The 15,269-nt window shown below is 39.0% G+C and overlaps 2 protein-coding genes across 2 annotated transcripts; both read left to right on the top strand.

Moving 5' to 3' along the window:
* Positions 1–2,294: 2,294 nt before the first annotated feature.
* On the top strand, positions 2,295–4,839 carry LOC128357477 (epithelial membrane protein 3-like). The gene is made up of 5 exons (XM_053317831.1): positions 2,295–2,348; positions 3,337–3,425; positions 3,521–3,623; positions 3,723–3,863; positions 4,213–4,839. Exons 2-5 carry the CDS (start codon positions 3,348–3,350, stop codon positions 4,389–4,391), a joined length of 501 nt encoding a protein of 166 aa, XP_053173806.1. The 5' UTR covers positions 2,295–2,348; positions 3,337–3,347; the 3' UTR covers positions 4,392–4,839.
* Positions 4,840–5,175: 336 nt separating this feature from the next.
* On the top strand, positions 5,176–11,054 carry zmynd12 (zinc finger, MYND-type containing 12). Its single transcript, XM_053317935.1, has 8 exons — positions 5,176–5,315; positions 7,052–7,181; positions 7,641–7,812; positions 7,921–8,090; positions 8,334–8,456; positions 8,550–8,646; positions 9,309–9,454; positions 10,932–11,054. Exons 1-8 carry the CDS (start codon positions 5,176–5,178, stop codon positions 11,052–11,054), a joined length of 1,101 nt encoding a protein of 366 aa, XP_053173910.1.
* Positions 11,055–15,269: the final 4,215 nt, after the last annotated feature.

The following is a 15,269-nucleotide window of genomic DNA, read 5'->3' as shown; positions in this document are numbered from 1 at the left end:
GAAAACTATTTGTCACAAGTAATAATCTTTGAGTGTGACTAATCCAGATTGTGTTGGTCCGGGGTTTAGTTTGTGGCAGAGCGATAGATAGAACATGTTCTATCTATCGCTCTGGTTTGTGGCAATCAAGCGTTCCTAAAGAACATCTGTGTGCGTAACATACTGTAGCCTACTGTACTTGGTGGTTTACCATCAATTATACAGCCAATGGTATTGACTGGGCATTGCATTTGGTCTTTGGCGAAGATTTTCTCAACAATTTATGGATGCAAACGCCAGAGGGCGACAAATTAACACTGCCTTTGTCTATCTGGCGATTTTGTTATGATATATTTAGCTCAATCGCCCTGTAATATTTTATAATGCTTTCGTTTCAGAATTAATTGAGACTGGTGTTAATAATAAAATATCAAGCAGATTCACAAATTATTTAATGATTTTTTTTAATAACCTAGCTTTAACCGTCACATTTTTAACAATTGAAAGCAATGAAAAAAACACTAATTATATTATTTAAGAGTGAATATATTAAAATTGAAATATTTTAAAATTAATCTATTTTTGTGCAGGTATACATTTGGTGTTTATTGAAAGGGATTTTAAAGTCATCAGATGAGGTCAAATCAAGGTAAAGAGTGGTTATGAGGAATCTTGATATAGTGAAACTACAGATTGCCATGTGTGTGTTTCTGTAATTGGGACAGTGGAGATAGATCTCAAGGGGGACTTTGACTCTGCCATGAGAACTGCAGGCATTCCTGCCATATGGCTACATTTACCAGGGTTCACACCATAGACTGTATGGTTCACACCCAAACAGGCTCCTAAAGACTTGAGGTTTTATGGGGGAATCTTGAAACAGTAATAAAAACTGTGAATAGGCATGAACAAATGTGGTGTAAATACAGTAGGGACATAGGGTCAAAAGGCACCATGACACTGCATCTGCATCTGAACCTGCAAACAAGCCCATGCAAAGTAACAAATCCAACCCATCAATTTCCTGGCCAACCAACTATTGGTTGTCCAACATAGTCCTCCCTATAGTCAAAGGTAGCTTTGGTAGACTGTTTGGAGGACTTTAAAAGGCCCATAGCCCCTATTTCACTAAATGGAAGGAATGATTTGGTGGATCTGTTAATCCAAGATGAAAAAGGAAACAGTGAGTTGAAGCGAACGTGTTAGATGAGGAGGATAACATGGAGGAAATGGAAGAAAGCAACTTTTGACCCCTCTTCCGGCAAGGGCAACAGCACCCTCCCCACACACCAGCCACAGCAGCATAGTCTGTATCTTGCCCTGATTAGTCTGCAGTTTATTGCCACAAGGGGCCAAAAGACAACTTCTGTAGAATCTGCACAATGAAAAAGGATTGTAAAAGTAATGTTTTCTGTAGTTTTGTTTGTTTGAAATTTGCAAACCAGCTTGTTGCTTGGTTTTATTACTAATACACTCAATGCAGAATTAATTGTGAACAAGCACATGTTTATTGGTGGTTTTAATGATTATAATGAAACCTACAATTTAAAAATGTTGTTGCATCCTTCACTTTCAGTAAAATTCATAGAAATAATTATAGCTGTTATGTTCTCCTGTTGTAGATAACATGAGATCATAAAATAGTGTGACTGTGAATATATGATCTCTACAAACAAATAGTGTTAAACCTAAAGAAAACAATCACACTGCTCTCTGAAACATTAAAAAAGCAATAATCACCCATTTATTCTACATCTACAAAATTACCTTCTCCATACTGTGAAGGCTCAGAATATGAACAGTATAGTAAGGGTTAAATATTTAATTGGTGTTTTGAAACTTGAAATGTGTTGTTTTGCTTTAACCTCCATTGAATCTATTCATGAACTGCATGTTGTGTCCCACCCAGATGTTCTCCATGTGACCAGCACACTCTCAATACTCTTTATGTTGTGCTGTGGAAATGTGAGCTATGTTGCAGCTCTGTGTTTATTTTTCATATCTGACCAGTCAAGAAGACCCGGATCATGCATGGATACCATATACTATATGGCAGAATGATCATTATATGCACCCAAGTGGACTGTTCACAGAGGAGGTGTTTTCATGTGGTTTTACGTGCTTCCACTGCCCATGGGTGTGTCCCATTTAAGTCTTTTTTTGGATGGTGATGTGCTGTGGGACTATGAGGCAGAGTCACTCCACAGAGGAAATGGGCGTTCTCCTTGGAAAGTTTGGGTGGAGTGATCGAGAAAAATAAAGGGGGTGTGGTGAGACTTGAAATGAGAGGACCACCTAGAGGGGAACACTGTTGCAGAGTGGTGAGACTGCCCCAGGGATCTGATTCAGAGTAACACGCAATACCAGGGGTAAGTAATGCCTTTTTACATGAAATATTACTGAATATCTTGCTAAATCATTGTTCCAGTAGATTCATTTCAAACCAAAAATGCCATTGTGGTGACTCTTGCACTGACGACACATATGTTGTGTATCATAGTGCAGTAACTTATTTTGATGACTTTGCAACAAAACGAAGATGATGGATTTTACATATACCTTTGTAATGTATGTATTTAAATTGGTTCCTTACACTAAGTATTTTCTGATTTGTTTTGAACCATCATTTCACTAAAATATTACCTTCCTTTCCCTGTCTTACGGTGGATGAAATCTAGTGTAATGATATAATTTGACCCACCGCCCACTCAACTGGACCTCTCCTACAGATAAAGATCTACACAAACAATTTCATATTTCCCTTTTTCTATTTTTTTCCACTGCATCTCTTCTCATAGTGAGCTGAAATTACTGGTCACTACAGCTATGATAGCCTTTTAAGTATTTGCTTATGCACTGCCACTATGTGTATAATGTCAAATAGCTTTATCTTAAAGTCACAGGCTTTTCCTTCGACAATTTCCTCTAAGTTTACAAGTAGAGTGGCTATAATGAAATTGACACGTAAGTTGAATTACAGACTGTTCACCCTATGCAGTGAGAAAAAACAACCATTCAGAGGGGGAGAGAAGTTAATTGGGTAAATATTTTGGCTCCCTTTAGATTTCTATGAGCCCGCCCATGCACAATGGCAACACACAGACCAGTCAGAGAGAAGTTTTAGAAATAACTCACTGCACTCTGTTTTGAATCGTGGTCTTATGTAACACAGGGTATACTATGTTCAGCTACTCAGACTTTCCATTTTATGTTCTAAGGCAAAACAGGAAAGTTTCCTAACACTGATGTTCACACTGTGGAACCGACAAACATGTTAATTTGGACACACGCTATTTCTGTGCTAACTGCAGTGTCTGAGGGAGCCTACATTTAAACTGGTCTGTTTGTTTCTTGCAGGAAGTCTAAAAATGGCATACCTGCTTATGTTTGTGATCTTGCTGCATCTCATCACACTGGCCATGCTGTTCATTGCAACCATGGAGAAGGTAGTGTTAAAATTTTAGGACACACACTTTAACCACATTATTTTATAAGTGCAACATATTCATCTGTGTGTATCATGTCCAATCTCTCTTTAAAGTCCTGGTGGGTGTGGGATGGGATGGAGAACTCAGACCTATGGTACAACTGTAGGTTTGACAACTCTACAGAAACCTGGTTGTGTGCATCCTCCAAAGAAACTGGTATGGAGTGACTTCTAATTCTATGCCTCAATGAAAAGGGGTTTACATAAACAGTAGTCTACCAAAGGTAAAATTATGAGAGCTGTTTTTCTTTTTCAGAGTGGCTTCAGGCAGTTCAGGTCCTGATGATCATCTCAGTGGTCTTCTCTTCAGTCTCCTTTTTGGTCTTCCTGGGTCAACTGTTCACCATGTCTAAGGGTGGACTTTTCTACTTCACTGGGCTTTGTCAAGTCTTTGCAGGTAACAGTAGAGTGAAACAATGTGCCTCCAGCATGCAATCCGTTAAATAATAGTGAATCAGGTATAAATCTGAGGCCCATAGTGATCATAAATGTGCCCATTAATGCAATCTATTTTTGAGTGTCTATATCTGCCATAAACTTTGCATGACATACAGATATCAACATTTCTGCAACAAAGTTTCAACAAAAAAAAAGTCATGTATTCATGTTGTTATGCCCACCCTATGTAGATCTTGTAATTTCACTTTACTGTGTATGATATTAAAAAATAGGTAGCTATATGAGCTTAATTTGATGAATTGCATGTGAAAATAATACTGAAACAAACATCATATATGTTTTTTAAGGCCTGACAGCATTTACTGCAGCTCTCATCTACACATTACACAAGAAGGAAATCCTTCCGGACTCCAGAGACCTGACTACAGGGCACTTTGGCTACTGCTTCATCCTAGCCTGGGTGTGTGTCCCTCTGTTGCTGTGTAGTGGGGTCATATATCTCCATCTGCGCAAGAAAAAAAAGTGACCTGAAAAAGGAAAATGTCAACAATATTAGAAAAAGTAAAACTGGCCTGACCTCTTGTTAATCAGAAATGTAATTTTGTAGGCGTTACATCAGATTTCTCACAAATGCCTTTGTTATGCTTTGTTACATGTAATTGTTGTACTGTAAATACTGGAAAATATATTGGACATATTTCATAGATGAAATAATGGATTATATTTTAGAAGACATTCATTCTTCGACTTATCAATCCAATATATGCTCATTTTATGTCTTAAAACATTTTTACTCTACATGGTTGTTGTCCACTGCTGTCCTGTGTTGACAAGAGTAGTAGATACCAAAGCAACACTATGTATTTTTTTGTTAGTATTGTAGTATTGTTTATCTAGAGAAGTGGAAATATATATTTTTTGTACCTAAAGCTTATCTGTAGAATCAATTCAGTAGCTGCTTCTAATAAATAAAACTGAAGAAACACAACTCGTGTAAGTCCTGTTGTTACAACATCTTCTTAGTAGGCTACACCCTAAATATTTTTTCTTAATTACATTTAGACAGGCTATTGTTATTAACTACGGTTACAACAGATAATAAATGACCTACACACGTATAGTTGTTATTGTAATGTCTTTGTGCCATTTAGACCACTTTTTCAGGACTGTACCAACAGAGAGGGAAATCTATGAGGTCGTTGCCATAGCGACCGCAAACTTTCTCAACAGGTCGCTTTGGCCTAGCCAGTTTGCTCATTTTATTGTTGAAAGAGTTTGTTAACCTATCACAGAAAGGACTGCTTACGATAATGGAAGCTGAACCTCAGGATGTGAGGACAACATCCACGATTATTCCTCTTGCGTTGCCCAAGGGAACGGAAAAGTTGTGTGAACTTTGTCAAAGAAGAGCGCATCTGCAGTGCAACTGGTGTCGGGTCACCTTTTACTGGTACGTCAAGACTGGTTTACCCTGAAACCTCCCTTTCGCTATATCGCTGTTTATTTAAAAGAGCATAATCTACCATTTTTACAAAATAGTCTGGTGTTAAGTATAATGAACCCATGTCTACGGTTTGGACGCTAGGTGGCAGCGTTTACCATGTTTCTTGAAAGCAAAAAAAAAACCCAGAACACGTCAGCATGAAGAGCGCTCATGTGAATATGTTGTCAGGAGGGAGAGGAACAGCTGGATATGAAATTACCTCAACGGGTTTTTTTCTTCATGTGTGCATGTGACTGTTAGGGAAAAGGCTGCCCTTTTCCGACAGTATGAGTCAGTCAAAAACAACCTTTTAATGTGAGCCAACATAGGCTTTGACGTGTGGACATCACAGCAGAGGCATATTGCAGAACATAAGATGGTGCTCGCTTGCACAGTGGGGGGAGTGAAGAGGAGCATGTGGTGACATCCTGTAGGGATTTATCTAGTCTCAAGGGACGAGGCACCAAAGCTAGCCTTTGAAAGGGAGCTTACAGCCACTTATTGTGCTTCCTTCACTCCTTTGCCTTATTTCAGTTAAAGTAAGTAGTAAGTGAAATATGAGTCTACACTCCCTTAAACCGCACCTAATAACCCTAATAGGGAGTTTCACTGTTTCATTTGAACTGTACCAAAAGCAATGTTATCAGTTAAGACTTTATTGGGATCCGCATAACTCGTTGCCTTGGTAACAGCTACTCTACCTGGGGTAAGAGTTGAGTAAGCTTTTGTTCTTTGTCAGAGTAACATCATTTTTTATGGCTGAAAATAAAGAGTGTAAAGCTATTACATTGTTAGGGGTGAAATGGTTTATTGGATTCCTAATGAGTCATAACATATTACCAAGCTGTTGGCTGAGTCTCGTACAGTCTAATGTTTATGGTGACCCCTTAGGCAGACTGAGTACATGTATGCACAGAAGTAGAGAAAAGTATGTGCAGTGGTGCTGTGTCCTAAGAAGACCCTTTGGTTTATGTGTGTCTGCACGCTTGTCTGTGTGACACACACCCACACACACACACACACACAAGTTATGTCAGTGCTACTGTTGATGTGACGTGGCCAGATCGCTGTCTGCTCGCTTCTCCTGTCTCAGATCCAGACAAACAAACTGAACTGAGTGAACACATGTGCTCCTCAGTAGAAAAAAACCCCAAGGAAAACCAGGACAGTTTCCACACCAGTGTGCAGAAGAGGAGAGCCAGATGAACAAAATTACAGACCAGTTATGTAATGGCATACAATTTAGTATGCCCTCTGTGCACTCAAATGATATTTTCTAGATGAGCTAGACACTCTGCTTTGGAAACATTAGCAGAATTCAAACCCACAACCCACTGCTGTACCAAAACATTTCATAGTTAGGCTGATAGGACACATGATCGTATCTGACTGGCAACCTGAAGTCAGTCTTTTCACACTTGAAAACATACTTACCGAGGTACTTATAAGTTTCAGCTCAGCTGTTCAGACAATAATAGGGAAATCAGATTCTTGTTCAATATCTGAGCCAACATCACGCTTAATGCCAAGGGGAGAGATTCCATACACAGAAAAAAGCAGGTGTTACACAAAGCCACGAGGACTCTGTGTATTTAAGGTAGATGAATGGAGAGAAGGAAACTGAGATTTTGTCAGTTTTGTGATATAATATGATTTAAAGTTACAGTCCCTTCTTTCATTTGATCTTTTTATAAATTCCTCAGTGATGCAGAGCACCAGCAGGCTGACTGGATAGGAATCCACCAAAGGATCTGTCAGTTGCTTGTTCCCATTCGTACCCCAACACTCTTTAGTCTCCAGCGGGCTGGTCGCATTGAAATACAGCTTAAAAAGGTGAGGATGTACAGGATGTGATGCATTGGGATCATGCATGGTAGAAAAGGTCACATACACAGTGAATACATCTTGTTTGAGTCTAGTTTGCATTTCTCATTGTCAAGTAAAATGTCAAGAAAAACATTAACTTTATCTCCGGGCCATTTCTGAATTTTCTTCTCAGAAATGTGTTTAAAGGTCATAATTCTTTAGTGTCATTAGTGTTGTTTCTTTCCTTTCTTTCACTTTTCAAGCGAGGAACACATTGGAATTTTGGTTCCCGGTCTAGTCAAGGAGCAAGTTTTATCTTATGTTACTAATGGAATATGTGTAGAGGCTTATATTGAATATGCCCTGTGGTTGACGTCTGTAAATAGGAGTGGTTGATTTCATTGCCCTATTATGAAATATTCCTTAGGCAAAGTCTATATCTGACAAATTAACCTACTATTACTTTGGGTTTGGCTCCTTATTCAGGCGGAGCTGATTGAAATTTGCAGGTTGGTGGCTGAGAGCAAGCTCTCTGAGGGGAAGCACCAGGAGGCTATGCCTGCTGCCCAGTTCTGCCTGCGATGTTCCATTGACGTGCACGGCCCCAGTACTGTTCAACTGGTCCCAGCCTACTTGTTGCTGGCTGATGCTAATATGGGTGAGGAGGGAGCATAAAATTATTTCTCTGCTCGACCTTTCTTTTTCATATGTTTACTTAATTACTGTGTGTTTGTGTGTGTGTGTATACATGTGCTTGTGTTTCCAGGTATGGGAAATCTAGCTCTGGTGGCAGAGCTCTTGTCCCAGGCCGAGTGGGCAGTGTTGAAGAGCCCAGAATGTGGTCATGCAGTCCACCACAAGCTGCACAGGAGCCTGGGCCGCCTCCACACAGCGACAGGAAACCTGGAAGAAGCTCTGCTTAACTTTGCAAATGATGTCCGTGTCATAACTAGTAAATTCACCAGAAATTACTTCAGTATACGTTCAAATTTCAAATCTTTTATAACTTTATTAAGAGGCAAAATGAAAGCCACTCTGTTTCTGTGTTGTCTTGCTGCTTGTAAATGTATTTGAAGATGTGTGCCATAACTGTAGTGTGATGTACAATTTTCATGTGTCAGGAAATGTAATAATCAACCATCATATATAAATAGACCTTGTAATTAAACTGATTTCCAGATATACTTTGCCAGTGAGGAGTATGGTTTGGAGAGCACACTCACCTGTCGTGGTTACTTTCTCATGGCTGAAGTGTTTGCCAAACAAGGGAAGATGCCGGTCGCTCGTTCCTTGTACTCTGAGGTAACATGAAACAGCTCTAATGCTATTTCTCAATATGACCAAATCTATTTTTGTTCACGTTTTATGGTTTATTATCTTGTGTTCATATTGTAGGTGGCACAAACTTGGCACTCCCATCTGGACAAAGTCCTCAAAACCCACATCAAGAATGTCCAAAAAAATCCCAACTTGTTGTTGGAGCCCTCCATTGGTGCGTATTGTCACATCGACTATATGCATATAAATGGGCTTTATGCGCCTTTGAGGGCTGCATCCATTAGCTGTAGAATTCAGTTCTATATTACGCCAGAGTGTAAAAGACATGGTAATGCAGGTTTTGTTTCACAAGTTTAACAATAAAAATAAGAACCATACATTTAGGTTTAGTTGATCTATCCAATTCTACCGTACTATTCAAACACAGGAAATTAATCAGGAAATGACATCACCAACCCATCATCAGCAGAGAGATCTATTGGTGTATCACTGGAAAAAATAAGGTCAACAGTGCTATATTTAGTTGAGCTGTCTTGCTGTACAATCCGAAAGCTAAACCCCAGATTTACGCTAGTATGCTTAGTGACTGGAGACCACTGCTGACACATCTTTGGCTGTGCAGCATCCGCACCACTACACTCTATGGCAGCTGCTGCCCTACATATGATAAGCCTGTTAGCTGCAATGCAATTTCCCAGGTTATCTGGGATGTTTCATTGGGAAAAAGTAGGGGTGGGAGGTAAAGGTGCTCACACAAACTATACAGAAGATACATTTTACATCAACGTTTACAAACTTCACTTATGCAGTCTGTTTGAGAGCTGTGCAAATAAAATGCATACTGTATACATCTTTATCCATTTGTCTCTCAATCAGACAAAGCTCATCTAGTTGAAGTGGACGGGATGTTACGAACCATTTTGGAGATTGAACAGAATAACTCCAGAAAAGACTCAGCGCAGATTGCACTGGTAGCCCACTGCCTGGCCATGCTGTGGTTCCTAGGACGGGATGACCTCCAAGTGAGTCACCTGACAAAGTTACAGAGTTTGACACATTAACCCAGTTCCCCATTTACCTCTTGTGCGCTTCCTTTTTCCTTTGGTGTCCCGTCTCCATATGGGATTATCTCTAATTGGTAAAGCTGTAAGGATGAGGAGGGATTTAGCTGGAGTTGATGCGACTGTCTTAACACTGATTTCCACCTTGGTCTCTAGTCTCTTTGTAAAGACGCTGGACTGAATGAGCACATCTCTAGTGTGTCGTGCATGTGAGAGAACAGGGTAGCCAGGGTTTAGTGAATACATCCATACCACTGTTTACATAGGTAGCTCTGCACCAGACAGGTGACTGCCACAGACTTAAATCCTTGTCTTTAAGTTCAGTAGGTCTGGATGAGATGATATGGCTAAGCTTAAGTCAGACAGTTACACAACTATAACAGTACGTTCACTTAATGTATTTTATTACCTATTGTCATGTTTCTAACGGGGGGGGGTTGTTGGGTTGTTGGGTTACCTAATTGTTACACCAGAGCTCTAAAACTACAGGAGGAAAAAAAACGTTTTTCACTAAGACCAACATGTTCAGCAGTTTAGGCTCCAGTGCCAAGAGGAGCCAAAATAGTTAACAAAGTTACCTCCTGTTTTAAGTGGCAGCTGTAGGAATAATAGGGCTCAGCATTCCAGGATGATGCTAAAGTTAACTAGAATCTTTGCTCTCCACTGGGAAATCTAGGGTATCTGAATCTTCTCAAGCTGTCTCCTTCTCCTTATATGTACCGAACTACGAAGTAAAAACATATAACTAGGCGAGTTATAATGACTACTTTTCCTCCGTTTATGTCTGAGTGTGTGATGGTAATTTTGGTTTTTAGTATGACTTCTGCTCCTGTTTTTATCCATATTATGGTTCCATTTGTGGGTTTCAGTGGTTTAACTGTACTTTGAAAAGTACATACTGTAACTGTAAGGACACAGCTGTTAACAGCAGGATGCCATGTGATTGTGAGGGAATTGTGGTCAAATCTTTTCACTTTCTATCTGTGATACTTGGTGTTGGTTTGTAAAACATTACATCAGCCTTGTATTTATGGTGCTTGATAGGGCTGTGGGTGGATATAACACAAAACACATGAGTAACAGTGAGTGACAATGCATGTTTCCAGTTTATAAATCCTAAGAAACTACAGTCATGCCATGAACAGCATGTCAAACCTCAATTAATTACACATCTGCTTCCATCCAAGCATGCATGGTTATGTTAGCAGCGTCAAGCAATATTTTCACATCCTTTTTATTATTTTCTCTCACTTATAAACGATAAAAAAAAGTGTGAAAGTTGAGCAGATCAGGTTGTCAGAAGGGTAAAGTGGGTTAAGTTAAGATGGCTGGGTTGCATTCCAGTGTGCAGTGATATTATATAAGTCAGCTTTACTCTCCCCGGAGAGTCTAACAGCTGCAGCTGCTGTGTTTGTTTCCGTTTGTGCTTGTGTGCCAGGCACTGGGATTTGGCAGCACGGCTCTACAGGCCAGCCAGCTGATACCAAACCATGACCTGACAGAGTCCATCCAGACCCTGCTGCAGCTGGTGCAGACAGAGCCACATCCCCGTTGTGACTAGTCGCTGTACCTGCCCTGCCCATCCCTCTGCTCGGTAATCTGTTCCACTAGGATGGGATCTCTTTAACCGCACACTGATTCATGCATGTAAATATGAGGCACCATTGAAGTGGTAAGAAATAAAACGTTGATGAGTCCAGCGCTAATGATGTCTCATGCTTTATCCAGATGTTGTGAATTGGTACTGTAAGTGGAAAATGGAAAAAAAAACTATTCAGCTGTGATTTTAACATGCAAAGACTACTAGAAGAGAGGGCTGAAAAGTTTTTAAGAGTTGGAATGAAATGAAATTTAAGCAGTAATGGGACTAGACATCCATTTTGAATGACTCATCTTTATTTTAATCTAAAAAAAAGAGGGTATTTACATCATTTTGCACATTTGTGAATTACATGATTTTGGAATCCATTTTGTAACACTGTCAGAATGAATAACAGAAAAATGGCAAGGGCATTTGCTAAAACCTTTATTTATGCAATGTTACACAACGCGTACCAGTGTAGCAGTCCAGAACCTGTGACCACCTTAATTCATCATATGCAGATATCATTCAAGATTTCTATTGTTTATATATCAACAGAGAGCTGCATTCACTGTAGCATACACATTGCATTTTCCTCCCCCAAATCAAAGTATATTGTAAACCTTTAAGCAAACCTCAGCTTCACTCTGTTATCAAATGAATCCGACAATTGCTGTGAAATCCTACAAATTATATACAATTCTGAAACATTTATTCTTAATATCAAAACAAAGAATCACTTTTAAAATCATCTCACTACTAGTAGTATTAGTACTGAATTATACAACAAAGTGTTTGTTTTTTGGCATTTAGATTCATTTTTATGTGTTGAGATGCAGCAAAACATGGAAATGCTCCGATTTCCTTGTATTCCCTTTATCATTTTTGAGCCAAATATACATTAGCAGCAGTTTGGATTTAAATAGTAACCTTGTGCTCTTTTGTGTTGTACACAGTGACCAGTCCAGAGGTCCCTACACATTGGTTTCTGGATGGCCAAGCACCACACAGGCCAACACACTTTTTCATGATACACATTTGTTTTTTCTTCATTCATTGAGTCACAAGTAGGTGGTATCCCGGCTTCCATGCGTCATATCCACTGTTTTATGACCACTGATCTATAAAGACCAAGCAGATGAAATCCCACCTGAGCTGAGACTTTTGCTTGACTATGATCCTCATCTTTTCACTGCTCCTAAAAAAGGGAACCTGACAATGAAAAGGCATTTTGAAGATTGTTAGGGCACAGTTAAATGAACCTTGAATGGCTAGATGTGCTCTTTCTGCATATGGATGCTGGCTTTTTAATGCCTGAAAGATATGTGATCTTTGCTTTACATTTATGTATACAATGTGGAATGACACAGGCTTCAATACAAAGACACAGACTTCAAAAAATAGGGGACAACAACAACTGGAGATAGTTCACCCATACAAGCGTTTATATTGGGATGTGACTTGCTGATGATTGTGCCCACCGGCCTTTACATGTCAGAGGAGTGGACATCAGGGGATTTCACAGTTTGTTTGTTTGTCAGATACTTTCATTGTATAGATACCGGACAACATCACAGTAGTGTAATTGGTGTTATTCTCTCAGTGGAGCCACTGTGATCATTCGACAGCAGACTTCTTAAAAATACAAGCTGCCTTTCCTGTTGTTTGGTGGGTGTAGTTTTGGCACCCTCATGCAAGCCCCTGTTAGATTACAGACAGTTAGTAAAATTCGGCCCACAAAAAAGGAAAATAAAATCAAGCTTCACAGCGGTTTTACTTTATTGAGACAATATTAGTGCACACAAACCACTTTTTTCTTTAAAAATACCATAAATTAGGAAGAAAACAAGGAACAATATAAAACAAGCAAGGAAAAAAAGTGCATGTTAACCATGGTATATACCACATCCTCTTATACTGTAGTTTACAACCTTTTTTTCATTGTTGTTTGTGTATCTTTTCGTCTGCCTGTAGGTGTGTGTCATGTTTTTGACATGTCTGTATCTTGGATGGATATGTCATGCCTTTGGGGGTCGGGAATGAGATCCAGGCTGCTTCCCTGAGGTGTGTTCAACTTGAGAAAAACAAAATATTCAACATAATATTTTTGTGTCAACAGAAAGGGTTACAAGCCCAAAACACGGAGTGGAACAATTTAGGATTGATACATTTGTGCTTTTGATCAGAGCTGTAAATGAATCTTAATGAATGGCAGTTACCCCAGTGTACCCCACCTCTGTGTTGATAGTTATTTTAGAGAGTGTACTGGAGGTTAATCAAGAGAACAAAAACCATAAGCTCTTGGCCACTGAAATCCCTGGATTTTTTTTTCCTTTTTTTTCCTACGGAAAGAAAAAGTAACATTCTATTCAAGAAGACTGCAAAAATATAGTTTCCGTTTTGTATTTGTACATCATGCCAACATATTTTGTGGGTTAAGATATTCAGTTGCTTATCAAAAAACAAGGTGAAAAAGTAAAACCTACAAATCATATGACCAAGAAACTGCATCTAGCTGAGAGTTGTTAGCACCCAATTTCAGTTTCAACTTTTCTAAATTGCAGTTGCTTACAACAAATTTATCCACAATAGCTTATAAAAATGTCAATGTTGGCAGTTATTTCAGCCGTTCCAGTTTCATCAGCTGGATACTAGTATGCACCTTAGCTAATTCACTACCTAAATATTTACAAAAAAGCTAAAAAGAAAATTAAAAAAAATAATACACAACTACCTTTTTAGCTCCTTAACATAAAGGGAAGGAAAAACCTGGTATATCAGGGGCCATTTCAAAACCACAAGGATCCTGGCTGATATGTGATGTATGTTTGAATATCTGTGTCATCCTATGGCAGTGAGAGATCACTGTTTTGAGGTATATTTTGCTTGCAGGTGTAGACACAGCTTTCACACTATGTATGTGTCCTAAATGTGTCATGTGAGCAAGGAAAAGAAAAATGCATCTGTTTATCATAAAGTGCAAGACATTAAATTAATTTTAAAAAGCAGCAGAGTGCTGCCGCTGGTAAGGCTAATCAAATAAGCTATCAAGGAATATTAAATTAAAAATCGAGTAATGGCACTCAATTCATTTTCATATTTCAGGTTGTGACTCTTAAACAGAATGACTATTTATTATTTCTTCTACCTTGCACCAGTTAGGTCAGTTTTGCTTTCATTTACATTAGCCTGCTTTGTTCATGGTGAACAAGAATTTATTTATGGTCACTGTTAGAACCCAAGAAGATTTTCTGGTGCTATGGGTATGTAATCTAAGTCAATAATATTCTTACTCTTATTCTTATTCTGTTTACACATGAAAGCTAAATCACTCTAATATCATGTCATGCTCTCATTCACTGTTGATGTAGCAGCCACAGTTTTAAAATCAGAGATCTGTGATGCAAAACTGGGATTTTATGAATTTTAATAGAGAGTTGTTCATGTAAACCTAGTAAAATACAATATGTATACATTCTGTTTAGGTTGGATTTACTTACATGTAGTCATTAACTTTATGTAGTGAAGAGTTAATTCATCTCTTATTTCACATATCATGAATCATGAATAGCAGTAAATATGACGTTAAAATTCCTCCATCTCCAGTTGCTGCAGGATGGTCCCCATCCTGTTCTGTGTCCTTGACAGGAACACTACATTTGCTACATTGGAACTGACAGTATAATGTGCCTAGCCTGGGGTTGTGTTCCTCACCCAAGGAGCTAACCACTTGAAAAAAAAACAAAAAAACACTTCATTTTGCCTCCAATCCATCAAAGCTGACTACAGTCTCAGAAGGAAACCCTTTTTATGACAACATAGACTCTCCTTTAACTGTTAGCATATTATGAGGATAAAAACTTGGCAGGATTCCTTTATGGGAATCCAACTTCCACCCCAAAAACCACAGTCAACTTTCATCCTCACTATTTTGCAAAATAGATAATAGGAGAGGCCAATTTGGTAATTATCTTACGTATTAAATATCCCACTTTCGCCACCATGCTGCAGTGAAAGCTTAGTTTGGATAGTGGGGTTTGCAGTATGTCAGTAGAGGTGCAAAGAGAGGAGAGTCAGGGGAGCAGCCTCAGATCTTTGATTTTTGGAGGGAGTTAGTATGCGAAGGCTCATGTTTTGGTGTTTGGTGTCTGTGATTGTGTCTGTGTGTGTGCTCTGTTTTTCTCTGCTCTTGTT

Source organism: Scomber japonicus, chromosome 4, assembly GCF_027409825.1.
Source record: "Scomber japonicus isolate fScoJap1 chromosome 4, fScoJap1.pri, whole genome shotgun sequence".
In the NCBI taxonomy this organism is placed as follows: domain Eukaryota; kingdom Metazoa; phylum Chordata; class Actinopteri; order Scombriformes; family Scombridae; genus Scomber; species Scomber japonicus.
Note: the sequence above shows the minus strand (reverse complement) of the source record. Positions and strands in the feature narration are given on the sequence as shown.